At 44.8% G+C, this 22804-nt stretch overlaps 1 protein-coding gene across 14 annotated transcripts in view; it reads right to left on the reverse strand.

The window, feature by feature from the left end:
* msi2b (musashi RNA-binding protein 2b) overlaps positions 1–22804 on the reverse strand; it is a 234946-nt gene that overhangs the window by 182911 nt on the left and 29231 nt on the right. For all 14 annotated transcript variants that reach the window (XM_020047766.2, XM_010875238.4, XM_010874835.4 and 11 more), the window contains exon 6: positions 3408–3500. In XM_020047766.2, coding sequence (XP_019903325.1) covers positions 3408–3500 — 93 coding nt within the window. The remainder of the gene's footprint in view (positions 1–3407; positions 3501–22804) is intronic.

Raw genomic sequence — 22804 nt, forward strand, 5'->3', positions numbered from 1 at the left:
TCTGTTGGGTACCAAACAAACGCGCTTCATAGATCATTTACACGGTAAACTGTTAGAAGAGCTAACAGCAGCTGACAGAAGCCGCTCCCTGGTGATGTGAACCAGTCAAATAAGACATGTTAACCTTGTATTAGAAAGACAAAACCACAAAGGTATTCAGAGCCTGTTTCTGCAAGAGCATTACAAGGCCCTGGACAAACAGCTAAATGTTGTGGGCTGACATGTGACTCAGTGGGGGTGGTGAACAGGTTTGGTTAAGGAGAAAAGCCATATACTGTGGGGTTGTGAGGACAGGCAAAAGACCCTCATAAAGAGAAACAATGGTAGGTATAGAAGCTGAAACACGAGCTGTGAGGGAGATGCAATACTGCCATCCTCAACCCCAAAAGAATCAATCACCTAAAGACAACACAACAAGAAAATGTCAAGCTCAAATGATAGTACAAGTAGATGTTCATTTTGGATGGTTTCCCCGTAGCATGAGAGTGTGAGAACGTCATCCCTCGCCCTCGACCTTCTGTCCCTCGGTAGAAAACGGACAACAAGCCAGCCTCGACAGCTCCAACTTCACTGTAATTACACACAGGGGTGAGAGTGTTGTCCGGGCCAGCTTTGGCCAACACTGAATCAATTGTGTTTTCAATCTTCACAAGGAGATTCAGTTTCACTCATTGGCACTAGGGCTATGACGAGCATTCTGAGAGCTTATTAGGATTAGTAGAGAAACACACACACACGCACACACACAAACACACACACACACACACACACACACACACAGGCAGGGCTCTGAGAGGTGGGCATTATGACAGAACTAATCCTGTGGACGGGAGAGGAGTCTCTCCTTCCCTCTTTCATCCCTCAATAACTCCTCATTTGTTTCTCTCTGTCCTTTCCAACAGGGAATTGGGAGAGGGAGCTAAGAGATTGAGTTAAGGGTTTCAACCATATTAAAAAAAATTCACCTTTTTGCTAACTGCTTAGCTTTTGTGGCTCTGCAGTACTGTGGAAGTAAAACATGTTTGTGTCTGGAATTAGTTATTTTGCAATTAGTATCTTGCTTTTAATAGGGGTTTCCCATCAACATGAAGACATATTTTACACATTGGAATATTACATTTCAGTCTTCAAATCATACAACCAAAAATAGCTGTAATTAGCCTGTTTTTATGATAAACTGTATCAAAGTGCCCAGGTACACAATCCTACAATAATCAGTTAAATGTGAGGTCAGAGCTCAGTAAACAATCCAAGGGCAAGTTTGTTTAAAATAAGTGCACTTTGTTTTGAGACAAACTCCAAGGCGATTATTACAAACCTATGACTAAGCATTAGCTAGCCAGGCGCTAATTAGCCCGCGCCGATGTGTTAGCAACAAAGAATCGGGGTGGGGGGGGGCTCTGCTCTTTTTCTGCTTATTTGGAAGATTAGGCCAGCAACTGGGTCGAGGTTAAGAGTGCTCCACTGAATAATCCTGATTAATCATAAGTGATGCGGCCCCCATCATGTTGTTCAGTCCAACAGTAGCCCTCCAGAGAGCATGGCAGAGGCTGTGTCAACACTGCAGTATAGGTCTACAGGGAGGATAGCTGGCTAACAATAATTATCATTTTGATGGGCACTTATTTGTCCATTTTCACACATGTACAGAACTGTAATAATATGCGTCTACTGGTAATGCGTTTTTGCACATCCCAAGTCCCCTGTGACGGCCACGGTCGGAAATTGAGAGACTGCACGATACGTGACTTGCTCAAGAGCACAGCGGCTTATGTTTTGCGTTGTCTTCCCGGGCATTCGAACTACCAGCCTTTGGATTACTAGCGCAGCGCTCTAACCAATAGGCTAACTGCCGCTGACAAAGTACTGGCTTTGGAGGATGAGGGACAGATACTAATTAGTACCATATGAAAATTGTATCCAAAGAGACAGTCACTATGGTCTCCATGAGGACACGTTGTAGTGCTGAAGGGGAGACCCTCTGAGCCGAGGTAGAAGTCTCGCTGGTCCATTTAAAAACCCTCTCTGCATCTGCAGCCTAGGGCTGTCTGGCCCACAACACACAGAGCAGGGGGGGAAGGTCTTCCTTCTGGAGATCACTCTGGTATAGTGGTGTACACACACACACACACACACACACAGCCTTCTAGGTCTGAGAGACCACAGTGAGAAGACACATCCTATGACCTGGGCACCTCACACCACCTGCTACCTACAAGCAGGAAACACACACACACACACTTAAAGCTACATTCACCCACAGATTGCAATCTAGACACAGCCTACGCACATACAGAGAGCCACAGCTACACACACAAACGTCCAACTAGTTTTAAAATTCTACACAGATAAACACAACACTAAAAACCCACACAGACACGCACAGGCGTGCACACCCACGAGCACACACACCCGCACCTACACACGCGCCCCATCAGGTATCAGCAGCACCGACACCACCCCGCCTCCAGGTGGACAGACCTGATGAGTCACCGTGATTGGACGGGTCTGACCACATGACTCAGAGAGGACACAGGCTAATTAAAGTGTTCCTTGTCTCAGGCAGACTCCTCACTGACGAGCCCACACACAAACCCAGGGCCAACAGCGGGGTGTGTGAGCGCGTGGGTCAACACGGTGTGATAACGGATGACCCCTGAGTGCTCGGTAAGGAGATATGCAGCCAGATGGACAGACAGACTAACAGGCGGACTGACGGGGGCAGACAGGAGGGGCCCTGCGGCGAGCGGTCAGTCGGGGGCCCTGGGGAGCGTCTGGGCCCTCTGTCAGTCTGACTGGCCTCTGTGAACCCAGGACAGCCGGAGATTGAGAGGCTCCCTGGACAGGGACCATGGGATTCCTAGAGTAATCACTGATCCAACACAATCAGACAGGTAAAAGGAAGAGCTCCGGTATATGAGCATTTACAAACCCAGTCGGATCCAGTTGGATCAATGAATACCACCACTAAGGCAGGAGGGAAGGAAAGAAGGCTTGAATGAAGCAATACACCCAGAATCATCCGGCTACTTAATCAAACCTCTGACCACCATTATGACTGGAGGAAAGGGAATTGTCACGCATATATCTAACAACAACACAGAACTACAGACAGCACAACTGGACAGAAAGGAGACAAGTTGAACAATCAATGGAACCAGTCCACAAAATGACCAGTGATAAAACAATTGGTACAAGCAATAGGATTTTACTACACTGAGTAAGTCCATTAAAAAAGAAACAGCCTCAACAGGCTGAGAAACAAGGCAGGAAAACAAGGCAGGGAAACCAGCTGCATCCATGGGAATCAGTCTGTAAACCTCCACAACAGACTTCGACGGGAAAGGAGAGTCAAACCGAACGTCAGCATCCATCCCACAAGCCCTGGGCTCTATAACAAACCTTACCTTGCCAAACTGTTCAAAATACTGCTTCACATCTTCAACTACTGTGTTTGCTGATAATCCTCCCACGAATATTTTCTTTGTTCTTGTGACCATCTGGAAGAAGAAAAAAAACAGAAGCGAGATTAGCAACACATGAAAGCATTTTAGAGGACAAAATCTCAAGAGCCTTCAAGGGCCTATAACCACTGAGTCTGAATGGTAACAAGTAATGTTTTATAGGAAAGTCATTACCTGTTCACTGACACACACTGACATACCCCAACAGAGAGACACACACACACACACACACACACACACACACACACACACACCCCCAACCCCTCCCCACTTCGACCTCTGGCACCTTCCTATTCACACACTGGAGGAGACCGGAAAAGGAGGAGGGAGTGAAAAGTGACCACCTGGTGGATCAGAGGGACTACCCATCAGCCTCTGCAAATCAGCCTGACACAATGGACGGCCAAATGCATCCAGGACATCCGTCAAACTCACTCATATTTAACACCTGCCATCTTTAGCAGCAGCAGCAACAACAACGCCAGCCAGAATCACTTCAGTCTCCGTCCATGCCTTCCCATCTCACAGTCCGTCCAACATATTTTCCCTCCTGCAGTTTAATCTGCTTCCCCTGATAGATAATCTGCCTGTCGGTCTTCCTCTCCATTTGTTTTCAGGCTGGGCCTGGTGCAAGCCGGCAGCCTCCACTAGTCTGCAGAGAGTTGAGCCCCTGTCGTCTTCATGCCTCCTGACAGACACGCCTGCCTCTGCCTCTGTGTGTGGTGTGTCAGCAAGCCCATGGCCGAAGACATCATCCAGACACCAGAACAGCCCAATTACTCTGTCCATTTCCCTTTGCTGTGACACAGACGTCATCTGCCATGCTCCCTTCATCCCTATCCTCCTACAGTCTTCATCCTTGTCCTTCACCCATATCCTCCTACAATCTTCAACCTTCATCCCTGTCCTCCTACAATCTTCAACCTTCATCCCTGTCCTCCTACAATCTTCAACCTTCATCCCTGTCCTCCTACAATCTTCAACCTTCATCCCTGTCCTCCTACAATCTTCAACCTTCATCCCTGTCCTCCTACAATCTTCAACCTTCATCCCTGTCCTCCTAGAATCTTCAACCTTCATCCCTGTCCTCCTACAATCTTCAACCTTCATCCCTGTCCTCCTAGAATCTTCAACCTTCATCCCTGTCCTCCTACAATCTTCAACCTTCATCCCTGTCCTCCTAGAATCTTCTTTCCTGTCCGCCTGCCGTCGTCAACCCTGTCCTCCTAGGATCTTCATCCCTATCCTCCTACCAAACTCATCCCTGTTGTCATACGTCTTTTCGGACTCACCTTTTCTTCCAAACCTACACACACCGGCTAATGGTGAGAACAGGCCTAGCCAATCAGAGATGAGAAAACCTGCGGGAAGAGACAGCTGAAAGCAGCTGCGAATATTGCCTGCATCCAAAGGAAACGCAGGGACCAAGGCATTTACTTTAAACAGCGGCGTTCACCTGCAGCATCAACATACCCCACAGAAACATTCAGGCACACCACCAAACGACACAGAGCTCAGATTACATTACCAGAACAGCTAATGCTGTAATAGAGCCAGACACTGTCCTGCCGGCGTTTGGTGAAATAATTATTTTAATTGGATGGCGCGGCAGAGGGAGGGTCGAAGGTGGCGAAGTGAAAGAAGAAAAGCATTTTGATGTTTGTGGCCGTCATATGACGAACCGCGAGATCCAGCAAAGAGGTGTCAGAGAGCAGCTCCAGCAGAACCACTCAAGGGGCCGTGATGAGGGACAGGTTGAGATTATGGATGGATGGAGACGTCGCCTCTCCTCCTTGTGTAATCGCACGCCTCAACAGCAGAAGCAAGCAGCCTCTTTCTCTCTGCTCTGTTCTTATCACAGAGGGATTGGAGGGATCAAGGCGCCTGCAGTTAGTTAATGCACCAAACGGCGTCTCATTATTTGTGCAAATTTGAAAAGCTCTATCTGTGAAGCAGCGGCGGCGAGGGAGTCGAGGGAGAGCTGCGACGTGCCGCGCTAGGAGAGGAGGCGAGATGTTCAGTATGTGTTACAAAGAAATTAAACAAACAATGCATGGGCTTAAACAAGCCTGTTCCTTAATGCTCCTCTCCTCCCAGAGACTGGAGACAGTGCTCAGAGACAGAGAGCTTAGCAGGATAAAATACTGTCTGTGCAAGAAGCGATCTGGGCATCTCTGCAATCTCAAGTACATAAATTCACAGGCCCGAATCCATGAATATGAAAAAGCTGTCTCTGGAGAGAGAGACGAGCAGAGGAATGGAAATGACACACCAGCGCATGGCCTGATGGGGATGGAGGAGAGAATGCGATGTGTATTTCTATTTGCGCTGGGAGCCAGTCGCTGAGCCGGGGAGTTCCCAGTCAGTCCCCTGCCTGCTGCAGATGTTGCTGTTTTGGCCCTGTCCTCTTTCATGGGCCGAGCTTGATCATTCCTCTCTCCTGGCATCCAAATGCCTATTGCCTACCTGCCTAGCCCCTCTGTGAGAATGTCAGCTGTCAGCCTGCTGCTGAAAGATTCCCCCTCACACACAGAGTGGCAAACACACACATACACACCAAAACCCTGACACGTCTGGAGTGGGCTGAGTTGTTCTGCCTGCTTGGGCTGTGAAGTGCTGATAAAACGGCAGCAACAATAGAGGGGAAAAAGGTGGGCTGTTTCACAGATGATGGAGCCCTTGAAGAAAAGGTTGTCTGTCGTCAAAGGGGGTTTAAGTCACAGCTTCATCCACGTCCTCTAACAGTATCATTACTCTCCTACAGCTAAATGATGCTGAGGCACTTTTAAAAGCAGCCTGTTTGACAAGCAAGCATCAAATCAACCGAGGAGTACGGAGAGGGCCAATCCCCCCCTCCCCAAAAAAAGAAGACTTTTAATGACATTTCTATGACACGCGCGCAATAAAATGGACGCTCTACCGAAAAATACCTTATTTTAAAAGAAAACGCTGTGGAGGCTGCTAAGGTACGAGTGCTGACGGGCCAGGGACAATTTCCAAGGGCAGGAGAAGATGTTCTCTCTGAACTCCACAACTCCGGACTTCCTTCAGAGGACGAGAGGGTTTTAAAGTTTTTAAACACCATCAAAAACAAACAAAGGCAGATGTATGAGCAGGCAGGCAGTGTCCTGGAGCCGTATGAAACGGGAGTAAAAGCAATAGATAGGAGTAAAGTCTGATTATTGCTTCTATAATCCTCTGGGCACAGAGGAGATCTAATTAAGATGTTTCATTAGATGATGTTCTGTGGTGCCCTCAAACACAGATCCTTATCCAGCACAGAGCAGACCTACTACAGGAATACAGTATGATTTGAGAAAATCGAAGTGAGATAGATGCAGGAGACTGAGGAAGCCTCTATATTGTCCGCGCTGGCAAGGTGAGAGTGTGGGGAGGAGGGGTCCAACTTTAAAGGGCCCCCAAGGGACCAGCGGAGCGGCCTATAATAACATATTTGCGTTTGATTATGCTTGATTAAGTGACAGCCTCTACCGCTACTGTTGTTTACTTTAGACAGTGTAAGAGGAAGTCGGAAGCTCCACTTCCTAAACCACAACACCCTCTGCAATACTTCCTCGTGGCTGGCCCCCCACCTGATTACAGACTCATAATGAAGCGCTCTCCTCCCTCCCTCATCACAAACCAGCACTGATTGCCCCCCCCCCCCCCCCCCCCCAGACACACACACAAACACAAGATTTCGGGGGATAAAGTAATCGGTAAGGCAGTTGCTGTGAATGGAAAAACTCCTTTACCCCCTGTCTCCTTAAGCTCATGCAGGGAGCGTGTCACCGGCTTTTTGAGTGGCAGTGCGATGGCGTGCTTGCCACATTCTATTCACGCTCTCTAAATTTAGCCACACAGCTCCAATTTGTCCATATTTGTGAGGTTGAATTTTTATGCATATATTCAAACAGGCTGTTCCCTCTGCGGCAGCCACTAACCCTGACTGACAACCGTAGCCCTGTTTGACTGAGAGCTCCCGATTAGCTGATTAGTTACATTTGCCAGGCTCTGGAGGGATGCAGACAGGCCCTGCTGTCTTTGGTCCTCGTCCCAGCCCACCCAGCCAAAAACCCTCCTCACAGGACCCCCAGTTAGTAGACCAGGACTGAAAGAGTGCACGTGTGTGTGTGTGTGTGTGTGTGTGTGTGTATGTATGTATGCACGCACATGTGTGTGGGTGCATGTCACTGAGACACACTGATCTGGTTGACAGAGGCCACACACCGCTACACATTCATCCCATTTGATGTCAATCCAAACAGTTCTTTAGACAGATCCCGGACTGAACACAACCAGCGGTTGGGAAAGTTTACAGGGCAATGTCTTTTTTTCATGCAATATTTGAAAGTACCACTAGAGTTGTTGCTATCAGTTGCCCCATTAACAGTCACCCAGACTGGCAAACATTTAATTTCCTACTTCACATTTCTCTAGTACAGGCTACTTATCATAATGAACACTATCAGCAAAATGCTTGCAATGAATGTTGGATGTGGACGCTGTCGATCCGTTTCAGTTGATCGTCCCAGTGCTGCGAGACAATCTGGAGACGACACTCGCTGTACAATGAATGAGCAAAAGCATGAATCTCGTCAACCTAAGAATGCAGCCCACGGAACGTTTCAAAGTGATGGCCTGCATCTCTCCCATACAGCCTTACATCAAAAACCATGCTGATTTCATCTTAGGGCAACAGTCCACGCCCGTACATAACCATTACACCCCGGCGACCAATAAACACTCTTCAGGAGAATGATATGATGCTGTCCTGGCTGTTTCTTTATTTTATGACATACCTTTTTCATATAGCCTCGGCAGAACAGGCAGCAATATTCTAACATGACAAACGGAGGTAATACCCACTCCTTTCTTTTATCTTAATGATTAGATGTGTTTTACACTCCTAGCCATGGTCAATAGATTATTGTACAGTTATGAAGATTGATAGAAGCAGCTTGTAGCTTATTATAGGGCCCTGGAGATACACAGAACCGATACAGATCCTCCTCTCAGACTTCCACAGGAAACAACTCCCACTGAATCCAAATGAAGCTTCAGCTCTGATAAACACACTGCCAAACGGGAGAAAATATTTTCACATTAAAGGGGTAAAGGGGGAGGGGGGGCAGGGGGGTGGGGGGGGTTGAGGAGAGCTCCTCAAAGCCATTCTGAAAAATTAATATGCTAATTAAGTGCTTGCTTGAGGCAGAAATCTTGGAAACTTTAGCAAGGGAGTTATAAGCACTTAACAAATTACTTACACTATTACGCTTGAAGCCGTATACATTTTTAAAGTGACTATTTTCTCTCCTTTTCTATTATAATAGACCTTCCAGATACTGAAGGAAATTTCCCCAGTTGCCATTTAGGAATATAATAAGAGAGATATGTGGACTTGAAGGTCCTCACTAACAGTGAGAGATCTATCAATGTTCCCAGTCGTTTGGAAAGAGATGACATTCCTCAGCGCAGCAAACGATTCATTCACTAAATGTCTAAAGTCAGAGTGAAGAATTACACACGGAATAACACTCCCCTCAGATCACTGGAAACTAAATATACGAAGGAGAATAACCAAAAATGATATAAGAAAACCATTCCTTAGGGAAGTATTTCAAGATGAACGGTGCCAAATACAATTTCTGTGTGTCTTCAAAGAACTGTAACAGCACTGTACTCTGTAATGTTGAATTTGGGCAACCTGAATCATTCACATGAAAAACGCAGCATACTTCAGAAAAATCATCATTCCCCATTGATTGAACAGTCAGTACTGTGACCAGGCTGCCCCTTGGAGCATCAACACCCTGCTCTTACTGCATAAAGGTCAGGATCATTCAGCTCCTCTGAGATTGGGGATCATCCCCGAGACTTCAATCTGCTGTTCCAGGGTGAGGAAAGAACTGATTACCAGGTTCCGTCCAGGTCAAAGACCTCTCTGACCTCTCGCTTGATCAGGACACCAACGGGAACAGAGTATGAAAAAGAGAAATATAAGAGAGATCAATACATGCTAGTCTTCCGTCCAACATTCAAAGATGTGTCTGTCAACAGAATAGGGCTCTGCTGTGTTCCAAAAGGCCATGTAGAGGTCGCAGGAAGGAGCGCAAAGAAAAGACAATTTGTGTGGGGGAAAACAATCTTGTTTCTCAATAAACAGTGGGATTGCACATAAAGGGCCTGTGTGGTAGGCTCTCTGTAATTTGGACCCAGCTGGTCAGCGGAGAGCAGGCAAGAAAAGCCTGGAGACCAGGGGCCTGAAATAGGGCCAAAACACCCCCAGACCCCCCATCCTCATCTCCAAACACTCCGACAGGAACTAGTTCTGTCTGCAGCCAAATAAATCATACAGCAAAATATGCAATTGCCTCTTCCATGACTCACAGAGGAAGGGAGACTCAGGCAAATGTCTCTGCATCTACTTGATAGTTTTTATGTTCAAGCTAGTTTAAAATGCTATCTGCTTCTCTCATTTTAGCCATATCAATTACGAAAAGGTGGAAACTGACAGTGAAATGCTTAGTTTATCAGGAGGGGATGACATGCTCACGTTTAAATACGGTTTGATTCGATTGGTTCACAATTCGATATTGTCACAAAATCACAAACCATGCATAAATGAAGACAAACTGACTGAACAATTATCATAACACTACTAATGGCAAATAATTATCTGACTCAAATCTATTGGATCTGGTGCTACAAAAACCAACAGCGAAATACCAATGAAGAGAAAATCCATCCAGGGCTTTTTGTTCAGTCGCAAAGAGGATAGAGGCAGCTAGATCCCTCAGCGCGACTAGATGTAAAGTGTCGTGTCAAGTATTGTCACCTGGATGTCGTCGCCAGGGGGAGCACTCAAGTGGATGCAGAGCAGCGATGTTGAGCTCAACGTTAAACAGGATGGACGGGGCGGTCAGGACGCTGTGTAACGTTGAGCGGGTTGCGATCTGGGCATGGAGTAATGTTGAGCAGGGAGGTCAGGACGCTGTATAATGTTGAGCGGGATGCGATCTGGGCATGGAGTAATGTTGAGCAGGGCGGTCAGGACGCTGTATAACGTTGAGCGGGATGCGATCTGGGCATGGAGTAATGTTGAGCAGGGCGGTCAAGACGCTGTATAACGTTGAGCGGGATGCGATCTGGGCATGGAGTAATGTTGAGCAGGGCGGTCAGGACGCTGTATAACGTTGAGCGGGATGCGATCTGGGCATGGAGTAATGTTGAGCAGGGCGGTCAAGACGCTGTATAACGTTGAGCGGGATGCGATCTGGGCATGGAGTAATGTTGAGCAGGGCGGTCAAGACGCTGTATAACGTTGAGCGGGACGCGATCTGGGCATGGAGTAATGTTGAGCAGGGCGGTCAAGACGCTGTATAACGTTGAGCGGGATGCGATCTGGGCATGGAGTAATGTTGAGCAGGGCGGTCAAGACGCTGTATAACGTTGAGCGGGATGCGATCTGGGCATGGAGTAATGTTGAGCAGGGCGGTCAAGACGCTGTATAACGTTGAGCGGGATGCGATCTGGGCATGGAGTAATGTTGAGCAGGGCGGTCAAGACGCTGTATAACGTTGAGCGGGATGCGATCTGGGCATGGAGTAATGTTGAGCAGGGCGGTCAAGACGCTGTATAACGTTGAGCGGGATGCGATCTGGGCATGGAGTAATGTTGCAAAAGGCAGGACAGGTGGAAGGTGCCGTCTGGACGGACAGGAAAACGGCCGGGACATAAGCATCCATCTCTAGCTGGATGAACATTGAAGCCACCCAGATGTTGCTGTTTTGTGGCTAATCCTTTTTGTGACATCGTCTTTGAGACTGAAAGAAAAGCCCTACGTGGATTTTCGGTTATGTAGCCATGTGATTATGTAGTTAGACATGCTCATTTTACGAGGCCTGGCCAGCCAAAGGCTAAACCACGAATGGTTGTATGTGACAGTCGGGCTCAAAGTCCTTGGGCTCAAAACGTCATTAGCAGCTTGATTTGATGCCCTTGTGGAAAAAGACGGTTCTTGGTTTCAAGGTTTTAACTGGTTGGCGTGTTTTTGCCTCGCCAAGGTACACCCACATCAAACCACACCTCCAACACAAATCATGTTAGGGCATGTCATGGTTACTGCATTTTTTAATGAGCAAGCTCAAAAACAAGGCCATATCAGTTTGAGGGCAGTTGCTCTCTAATGTGAAACAATCTTACTGTTATCAGTGCTGGCCTTGGGGATACACCATACACTTTGTATTGTATGGGAGGTCATTTGGAAGTCTATGATGCTCACATACAGGTTAAAAGGCACTGTGGCAAAACAGCAATTGAAAGCTTATTTCCTATACAATTATTACTAGATGATAATCTCTGACATTTCCATGAATATCCCCATACCAAACTGAATGGATTTCAGTCTCTACAAACCATTGGCCTACCTGATTTTATATAATTGTGTGTGCTAGTTAGGGGAGTTTGAGGCCAAGTTTAATCACGTAATTTTAATAACCCCAATGTGTCCTAAAATATGGAATAAAATTGCTTGATGAACCATGTTATTACTATCTTGAAACCACTGAATGTGTTAGGGTAGACGGGAGAAGAAATCCATCCCCCAAAAACAAAGTGAGGAGAAAAGTAAAGGTCAATTATTTTACCCAAGTATGAAGAAGGTCCCCAGAGGAAAAAGGCCATTGTTTTGCCAGTTCCTGACACAAAAAAGATTGAGAAAGGCTGTTCTGGCTATAATACCAGGCAGGATGTAATAGTAGTGCAGTGTCACTGTAAGACAAAAACACACCACATTGAATTGTGAAGGATAATTAATTGTGAAAAGTTTTTACTTCGATTCTGCGTATTAACCATTTGATCTCAATCCATGGAGACTGGTCTATGCATTTCAATCATCAGTTATAGAGTTGCCAGGTTTTTCATTTTATTTTTTTAAATAGAACATCTGGGAGGGTGTACCCTTTTCCCTGGTTTACATTCACTCATTTGTAGTTTGCCATATATAATCATTTGATACTGAACATGTGTTTAATCCGCTGGCATTTTATTGTTTAGGACCATACTTTATGCACTATGCTTTTCTGTATGCTTCCCAAACCTCAGGTCAGCTTAGTCTAACAATGTCTAGGAATGAAATAGCGGCACACATTCTCCGAAACCACAATTTATTACCATAATAGGGTAGCGTACATTTTTATTATAATTAGGTAATCAATTATTGCAGAGTATCTAGAGTGTGCAGCCATTTCTAATATTTTCGAGCACCGTTTCTGCGTTGTTCTCCAGCACCCAGCCCAACCAGGTATGTTCCCTCCACCTTCAGCTAATAGTTCCCCAGTCTACGGTCCTGCTCTCCATCCACCCTGTAGACCCAGACGTTAGAAAATGGTTTGCTGCATCTAAAATAGGTTAACAAGTAATTATACCACAAATCTGCTCCAACGTTTCATATAAATCTACAAACATGGCTCAAAAAGCACTTGTTTAAGAACAATAAAATAATCCTAGCTAGACTAGCCTACATGACCACAATATAACAGCCCTACCTAGACTAACCTACTGCAACAACACAATGCAATTTCTAATTGCTTTACTGTTTTCAAGTGAGTACAATTGAGGACAATTCTACTCTAGGCTGTAAGTGTAAATTGCAGATAAATGTAATTTGAATAATTCTGCAATAAGCCCTGTTATTTGAATGTTTCATTCTATTCATAACTTTTGGATCAGTTGTGGGTCTGCAACAGATTATTATTTCTAGAAAGACACCGTGACAGGTTCCTTTTCTTCGTACATGGATGTGGTATTTGTTGCAGATCATGTCATTCAACAGTGTGGTCACATAAGCCTATGCTCCTAGGAGACCCAGTTATTCAGGAAAGCTTAATGCACATTGTACCTTTCTGATCCACGCAACTGTTCAGCTAACAATATAACCGAAATATTAGTCATTGACATTTTTTGCGTATATCCTTTTGTGGCATAAACACAAGCAGTCAATGTATTTATTCGATAAGCCAAAAGTATCAGGACACGTGTTGGTATGCCTTAAACGGTCTGCACAGCTCATGAGGTAAAACGAGATGTAACTCTTGAGGCATCAGGCTAAGCTTTTTTTCCCCCAAAAGATATACAAATAGAATGACCAAGCATTGTGAATATGGCCCTTCGTCAGACTATTGACCTGAAAGAAACTGACTGATAAGAATCCATCTTCCTCAGTAGGACGGGGGGGGGGGGGGGGAGTCATCTGCCCATCGATCAGGACAGGTGACAGCTGAGATAGAGTTGAGATACAATCAATGGAACATAATCCTTGTTGATGGCATCCATGTATTAGGAGTCCACTTCACACAATATACAGTATTTTAGTTAAAGGTCATATATATAAGATACATCCAAAACATCTGCCAGGAATACATTCAATCCTTGTGAAATTAGTACCCAAAAAAATCTTTCACCACACTGATCCCCTCTTAACACAACCAATAACCTTAAAAAATATATAAGTAAATCACCAAGCTGATCCCCCCAAAACAACCAAAAACCGTTACACCCTATAAATCAATCACCACACTGATCTCCTCTTAACACAACTAATAACATTTACACCCTGTAAATCAATCACCACACTGATCTCCTCTTAACACAACTAATAACATTTACACCCTGTAAATCAATCACCACACTGATCTCCTCTTAACACAACTAATAACATTTACACCCTGTAAATCAATCACCACACAGATCTCCTCTTAAGACAACCAATAACCTTTACCCACTATGAATCAATTATCACACTGATCCCTCTCAACATAACCAATAACCTTTACCCACTATAAATCAATCACCACACTGATCCCCAGCAACATAACTAATAACCTTACCCACTATAAGTCATTCACCACACTGATCCCCCTCAACACAACCCACACAAACTCATAGAGTCTTTGGATGGAACCACTCCAACTATAAACCAAACCCTCAGTGCATTCTCTTGTTAGCAGAGGGCATGAACAACAGGAACTTGCTGGTGACTGTGACGCCGGCTGTGGCGCGAGGCTGTCCCCGTGTAGATGGCTGCAGTCTACAGTGTCTTCAGACTTTATCCAACACAGCTGTTGAGCCTCCGGGGCCACAAGGAGACACAAGGGCCGCTGATGCAGCTTTGACGTCACCCCGGCAACAGCCCGCCACATCAGCGACAGCAACACCACTTGCCCACGTCAACCAGCCAGCTGTCAGCTCTACATGCAGACACGTCCTCTCCTGGGCCCCCATGGATCAGCAGGACGGAGGATCAGTCACTGTCTCTGACACCCCGAGGGCTTGGGAGGCTATGCTCAATTCTTCTCCATGCACTCTTGAGGGGTTTTCATTCAAGTGGACACATTTAAGGTTTTTCTTTGCATCTGTGAACTAGCTACTTCATCTGAGGGACCATGTCTCCTCCTCTATGTTGACTAAAAACCTGCATTCCCCTTGATGCTGTACTACCTTTCTGTCAAGAGACAATTAGTCCTTTGTCTCAAGACTATTAAAATATTGTAGAGTCAACAGAACGTCCTGAAGGGTTATCAATGTTTAACACAAGGTTAATCATTTAACAAAACTTAGAGACAACACCCGTACACATGCATCCAGACTCAGATGGTTGTGGCCAAATCTAAGTGGCCAGTGGTTTTTCTGTAAATGCAGACCAGGGCGTCACTGACAGACCACAGAGCTAGGTTTTTACATCCCGCTTGTCCTGGCTGAGCTCCTCGTTAGCCTGGGCTTGAGTCTCTAAAACACATCTACACAGACACACACACCTTTATAGAGCCAAGTCTGTAGACCAGACAGGCGCCGCCTCGGGAAGCGTATTGGAGGAGATCATATACTGGGCTAACAAACACACACTCTGTAATACAGCACCCACACAGTACCATACAGTACTAAACAGTACCGTGCAGTACCGACACAGTATCATACAGAACCACACAGTCACTCAGGCATGCGGTGAACAAGTCACAGCTGTTAACCTTTTGGACACATTCATTTTCCTTCAGCGCAAAAATATAATCTGACTGACCTGAAGTGAAAGGAATCAATGATCTAAACAGAGACACTTTTTCCTTGCCTGTGTTTCTATAAAGCACTGAGGAAATGGGCTGGAGAAACCTAAACACTCAAAGTCATAGACAGATGTATATGGAAGGACTGACCCATCATGATATCAACATCAGTCTGAAGAAAAAATGTCGGCAGCAGACGATTTGTTTACATTCACGGTGTGAGTTACACTAGGCTCATGAGGCATTGATTAGTTACATTTATTATTAATTATAAGTTTATATGTCATTTATATGTATGAAGCAACTTCAGATTGCCTCTAAAAGAACACCCCCAAAAAATAGGGACAATATTTGACTTCTGATTCTAAATCTGATGGCAAGGAACTATCATTCATTGAATGCCAATTAGAACAAGGATTTTTTATTAAAAGGATGATGAACAGCAAGCTAGCTGAGGAAATTCAGTTCATAAAAATCTGATGAATCAAATGAAGGACTAGATCAAATACAGAAACACATCAAAAACAAACTATGACCAAAGCAAAATGAACAATCAAAGGGAACAAAACCAAGCTAATGTCATTACAAATAGAATGAGGCCTTTCTCAACATAAATTAAGAGCTTTTGGGGAAAAAATGTCATTCTGTCATTTTCATTTCTCCTTAGTTAAGGAAGGTGAACATTTTCCCTGGCATGTATGGCCTACACTTCACCACAGTCCCTACAAAAAAAAAATCTGTTGAAATGCTTTTCTGTGGTAATAATTTAACATCTGTCTCAGAGCGATATCAGCTGAAAAATTCCATCTTACTTGGAGAAATATTTGAACTACAAAAGTCTGGCTGCTGTAATGAATTTAAGTCGACACAAGCACGTGGTCCAATTGGTTTACACTGTCAACAGAGACGAGGGATCTGCCTTAGTCAGATAAGGGTTGTTAAAAACCAGTTCAAGAGCCGTCTGAGTGGGCTACTGCTACTGTTTCCTCTCTCCAACACACTCCTGCTCGCTCCCTCAACCCACCTCTTTCTCCTTCCTCCCTCTCTCCAACACACTCCTGCTCGCTCCCTCTATCCATCTCTTTCTCCCTCTCTCCCGTTCTCCGGCTCTCACTCTTTCCATCTCTCTCTATCTTCTGCTCACCTCCATTTCTTCTTCTTCTATCCTTCTCTCTATTATTTCATCAGCCTCTCCATCCCTCTATCTACCGCACATCGACAGTGGGGAGAACAAGTATTTGATACACTGCCGATTTTGCAGGTTTTCCTACTTACAAAGCATGAGGTCTGTAATTTGTGATGTAATTGTTTTAAAGTACACAAATTCAAACACTCTCTACCCACGTAAGCACCGGGGTTTAACGGGTAAATACTTTTCATAACCTGTTCAGACATCATAGAGCATTGGGTCAATAATGAGAAGTAATACATGTTTAACGTCATTTTTGAAGGTTTTCCTACTTACAAAGCATGTAGAAGTCTGTAATTTGTATCATAGCTACTCTTCAACTGTGAGTGACGGAATCTAACACAAAAATCCAGAAAATCACATTGTATGATTTTCAAGTAATTAATTAGCATTTTATAGCATGACATAAGTTTTTGATACATCAGAAAAGCAGAACTTAATATTTGGTACAGAAACCTTTGTTTGCAATTACATAGATCATACGTTTCCTGTAGTTCTTGACCAGGTTTGCACATATTGCAGCGGGGATTTTGGCCAACTCCTCCATACAGACCTTCTCCAGATCCTTCAGGTTTCAGGGCTGTCGCTGGGCAATACGGACTTTCAGCTCCCTCCAAAGATTTTCTATTGGGTTCAGGTCTGAAGACTGGCTAGGCTACTCCAGGACCTTGAGATTCTTCTTACGGAGCCACTCCTTAGTGGCCCTGGCTGTGTGTTTCGGGTCGTTGTCATGCTGGAAGACCCAGCCACGACCCCCCTTCAATGCTCTTACTGAGGGAAGGAGGTCGTTGGCCAAGATCTCGCGATACATGGCCCCATCCATCCTCCCCTCAATACGGTGCAGTCGTCCTGTCCCCTTTGCAGAAAAGCATCTACAAAGAATGATATTTCCACCTCCATGCTTCACGGTTGGGATGGTGTTCTTGGGGTTGTACTCATCCTTCTTCTTCCTCCAAACACGGTGAGTGGAGTTTAGACCAAAAACCTCTATTTTTGTCTCATCAGACCACATAACCATCTCCTATTCCTCCTCTGGATCATCCAGATGGTCATTGGTTAACTTCAGATGTGCCTGGACATGCGCTGGCTTGAACAGGGGGACCGTGCGTGCGCTGCAGGATTTTAATCCTTGATGGCATAGTGTGTTACTAATGGTTATCTGTGAGACTGTGGTCCCAGCTCTCTTCAGGTCATTGACCAGGTCCTGCCATTTCGTTCTGGGCTGATTCCTCACCTTCCTCATGATCATTACTTCCCCAAGAGGTGAGATCTTGCATGGAGCCCCAGACCGAGGGAGATTGACCGTCATCATGAACTTCTTCCATTTTCTAATAATTGCGCCAACATTTGTTGCCTTCTCACCAAGCTGCTTGCCTATTGTCCTGTAGCCCATCCCAGCCTTGTGCAGGTCTACAATTTTATCCCTGATGTCCTTACACAGCTCTCTGGTCTTGGCCATTGTGGAGAGGTTGGAGTCTGTTTGATTGAGTGTGTGGACAGGTGTCTTTTATACAGGTAACGTGTTCAAACCATAGACTGTAAATATAATGGACGACGCCCTTTCGCTCTTTTCCATTGGTGAAAAATGAAGCCACCAGTGTCCTGATACGGCGCTGACATCTTGGACTTGCGTCTGCGCAGATAGCGATCTTGGGACCAGTCTAAAAACCTAGACGATATGTTATAGCCTAACTTACATCATGTTTAACCTTAATTTAGAATAGGCCTAATACAAAAATAATTGGTAACTTCTAGCTAACGATCACCTGCTAGCTATTAACATGGCTATTAACGAGGCTTGATGTCTTTTAGCTAACGTTAGCTAGCCCATTACATTTACTTACTAATTAAATAGCTTATAAATTTAACTTACCGAAAAAAATTCAAAGATCGATTGGAAATGCCAGATCGGTTAGCACAATGTACTGCAGAACAACCCATTATGTCCGTGTGAAATTATATCAATTATAGAAATTTAGAGATTAAATGTAAAGTTCCAATCTCCTCAGTCCTCCGAAGATTCAGTGGCTCCTCGGCTCAGATAGCTGTCAATCACAGCTGTGAATCACGACGTCACACCACCGTTTTTAGAGCATTAAATAACTAACTAAAAACAAACTTATTTTAAAAACAAACTCTTGGATTTACATTAGCGTGATACAAACTACAGTAAATGACAGAAACCAGCTTCGGAAAAAATATATTTGAAGGATAATTTAATTGTTGAGTTGGTCTCGCGTCCCATTGAATAACATGGGGAGGGCGGGGTTTATGACCTATACTGGGACCACTCACCAGGGGGCGATCGAGAAGTTTTGGCTTCACTTTTCAGGGCTTGTGCGGCACGCTTGGTTCAAACAGGTGCAGTTAATACAGGTAATGAGTGGAGAACAGGAGGGCTTCTTAAAGAAAAACTAACAGGTCTGTGAGAGCCAGAATTCTTACTGGTTGGTAGGTGATCAAATACTTTTGTCATGCAATAAAATGCTAACTAATTACTTAAAAATCATACAATGTGATTTTCTGGATTTTTTTTTTAGATTCCGTATCTCACAGTTGAAGTGTACCTATCATCAAAAATACAGACCTCTACATGCTTTGTAAGTGGGAAAACCTGCAAAATCTGCAGTGTATCAAATACTTGTTCTCCCCACTGTACTTCTCTCATCTCCTTGTCCCTCCATCTCCATCTCACCCTAACCACCTCTGTCTCACTCCATCTCTCTCCACTTTCAGATGCTCCTCATCTCCATCTCTCCCACCTTTTGATCCTTCTGTGTCATTTTTTTTTCTCCCTCTGAGACATAAACCAATATGGCTGAAAGACCCCATTAACCTGCGGGCAAAGCCCCCTCTCCTTCATGGGCTACTTCTCTGTACAACCACACGGAGAGAGCACGACACGAGTGCCACGGCCGATGTGTAATATCTGGGTGAATCGTTTTAGTGGGTTTGCAGCAGGTTCTCAGGCTTGACTGTTTCCAATCCCATCTTCCCATATAGGCTTGAGAGCTTTGAGTCATTGAGGGAAGCGCCTCTGACCTCTACAGAGACATCCAGTACATCCACCATATTCCTCATATGAACATGATCTGCTGTGTGACTGACATCCAGGGGGGGCTGCTCTCTGCACCCATAGACCCCACACAATACTGCCCCCACCCAACCAACCGCACACCGAAGGGCGCCAGACACAGGATCATTTGGGAGTTTTTGCATTGTTATTGCTTAAAATGTCCATAATAAATCTGCTGTAATAGTGGAACGATGGCATTTCGCAGTATCACTTACTCGCCAGTGTTGTGAATGGCTGTGATATTTCCGTAATTACATTCTGTGTTACTATCTAAATCGCTGTGAAATGTATTTTATATAAGCAAAACTATTGTTTTTATAGCGGTTTCGAACTGACAGACTAAGTGAAGGAAAGATATTCTGTATGTGCAATATGGGGAGAGGGAGTGGAGATTTTATTCGAATGTAACATACTACTCTTATTTCCATAACTTTCACATGGGACAAATCCCATTTGTAAGGAACTTTAAGGAATTTACAAGGAGAGAGACTGAAAGACAGAGCCACAGACAGAGTGAGACACAGAAATAGAGAAACAGACCGACAGAGCCACAGACAGAAATATAGTATAAAACCGCACTGTGGACACAGTGTGTATAAATTTGGTGCTACAGTACTTAAAAATAAAATGGGGAGCAGATCCTCTTTTGTTCTGCATAAATGCCAATTACCTAATTCTCTCTAGCATACAAATTACATCAAATGAGGGCACGGCAGATTGCTCATCCAGCTCGGTGCTGTGCAGTGTCGCTCCCAGTGACAACAAGGGTACGTTTTGGGACAATTCTCTACTTAACACTTTCATCAAGCTCTATTAAGGGGAGAAAAAAAATCTAATAATTTTTCTGAAAAATATTAAAAAATCACTTAGCCTGCAGACCCTGCATACTTATTTCCCTTCTAACTGCCCAAAACGATAACACTCTAGAATTCAATATTATGGAGCAGTAGCATTTACAACCACCCACTAATATGTCCATTTAACAGCGTCCTTTCCATATCTTCAAATGCAATCAAGAGTGGCCATTTACCATCCCACCAGTCCGAACCGATGTTGGCGTTCCTCTCCGTTTCTTATTCAGCTGCAGTCTGGCCACAGGAATGTGAGGTGCCAGGACTCCTGTGCTTCCCCCCCAAGCCTTAACTGCTGACGCTGGGTTAGAAAGGCCAGAGCACTGACATTTTACAAAGTTGTCCCCTCCGCACATATTAGCTGTGACACAGCCCCATCTAAACCAACAGCCATTGGACGTTTACCTGGGACCTGGTTCACTGGCAGAACAGAGCGCTGAGGGGAATACGAATAGGAGGTCATGGACCCTCTCACGTATGCAGATCCAATGCTCCCTCTGCGCTGGCCTGACATGTTATTACACTTGATAAGGGGTGTGTGTGTGTGTGTGTGTGTGTGTCATAATCCTTCGGGCGGGTCTGACTCCGGGGTCCTTGCCACGGACGTCCACTCCAGGAAATGACCTCGCTAATGAAGGGCGAAAGGCGGCGGAGTTGGGTTCCACGGGGCACACCTTTGTCTGAGCATACTAATTGCCATGGCGACGTGAAGGTCAGAGGGGAGAGAGGAGGAGAGCAGACTGATAGAAAAACAACAGTTTGTTTAATAGACCCCTCCCTGTCAAAGCATCAAACTGGTTGAGAAAGCTACGGAACAAAAAGGCTACAGTACAGCAGAGAAAGAGCCGGCTGGCACAACATGGAACATACACTAATATGAGATGTAGAATTTGGAAAGAGATTCTATTTCATCCCAAAGTCTTGAAGGGCCGTCACTTAAAGAAGAGTGAATCAGTCAAAGATGTGGTATGCTTCCTCTGGGGATGACAGGAAAAATCTGCCAGAACGAAGATTCAAAGCCGACGTGATCTCTTTGGATTACAAAAAGAACATGGCTGTGGAATCCGCCTTCCAAAGGATCTACATGAGAGCCACCAGAAGAGGGGCTTTGTCATCCCGGCAGCAGAGTATCAACCAACATCTGTGACAGTGATGGAAGACGGAAGAGAGTGCCAACCTGTCAATCAAAACACATCCACTGTGTGTGTCTGTGTGTGTGTGTATGCGCGTCTCTGTGTGTGTGCGTGACAGAGAGATGCCACTTGCGTGCTTTCCCCAGGTTCCTGAATGAACTACAATACAAAAACATTTATTTGCAAATCAGAAGAAAAGCTTTAGCGGTTCATTGTCAGTAAATGACTTACTGTTTATATTCCTCCCCCTTTTATTCAGCTATGAATGAATATTCTAATGGCACTCTCTATAAGACTGGCAGTCACATTGGCTAGGATGTTCAGATGATGTTTGGGACCTGCAGAGATGGAGCTCCTTTGAATGAGCCTGAACGTTTAGTGATTTAGAGTTTGGTTCGGTTTTAGTTTGATTCAAAATAATTAAATTTTTGATTATTGTTGAAATAGTTGGGGGGGGGGGGGTTTACATTAAGTGCATTATGAAATAATGACACGTGATGATCTGTGAGGTGGGTTGTGTTCCCAAACAAACATTGGATTTCTGTTTTGCACACTGCAGATGACAGTTTCCCCCATATGACAGACAGGGCAGCTCCTCTTCTCCCTGACCTCCATCAGTCAACACCTGTTCTATCCCTGACATGGACATCAAGTTTAATGCTGCAACAACAACACAGAATAAAACCATAAGCCTCTTATTAACGGTTGTAACTGCCCATTACCTGCATTTAGGTACTTTGATTAAATATTTCAGTTGCATAATCCTTTTCTATTGCCCTGTTTCATTATTTCAATACTGCGCACTAGCAGGCAGCTGGCCACCGGACTACAATGTAATGTTATCTCGTTGTGCTTCTAGTTGGCTAAACCGTTTGGCAAACATTTAGCTAAGAGACAATTCCTCTTTAATTTGATGATAAAAAGTTTTTCATCCACAACGGAGTACATGGGAAAAAGAAACAGTGATCAATAATTATGCTATCGCCTATAACAAAGACCAGCTAACTGTAGTCGCTGCTTGCTTAAATGTGA

The sequence above is a fragment of the Esox lucius genome, chromosome 1 (genome assembly GCF_011004845.1).
Source record: "Esox lucius isolate fEsoLuc1 chromosome 1, fEsoLuc1.pri, whole genome shotgun sequence".
In the NCBI taxonomy this organism is placed as follows: domain Eukaryota; kingdom Metazoa; phylum Chordata; class Actinopteri; order Esociformes; family Esocidae; genus Esox; species Esox lucius.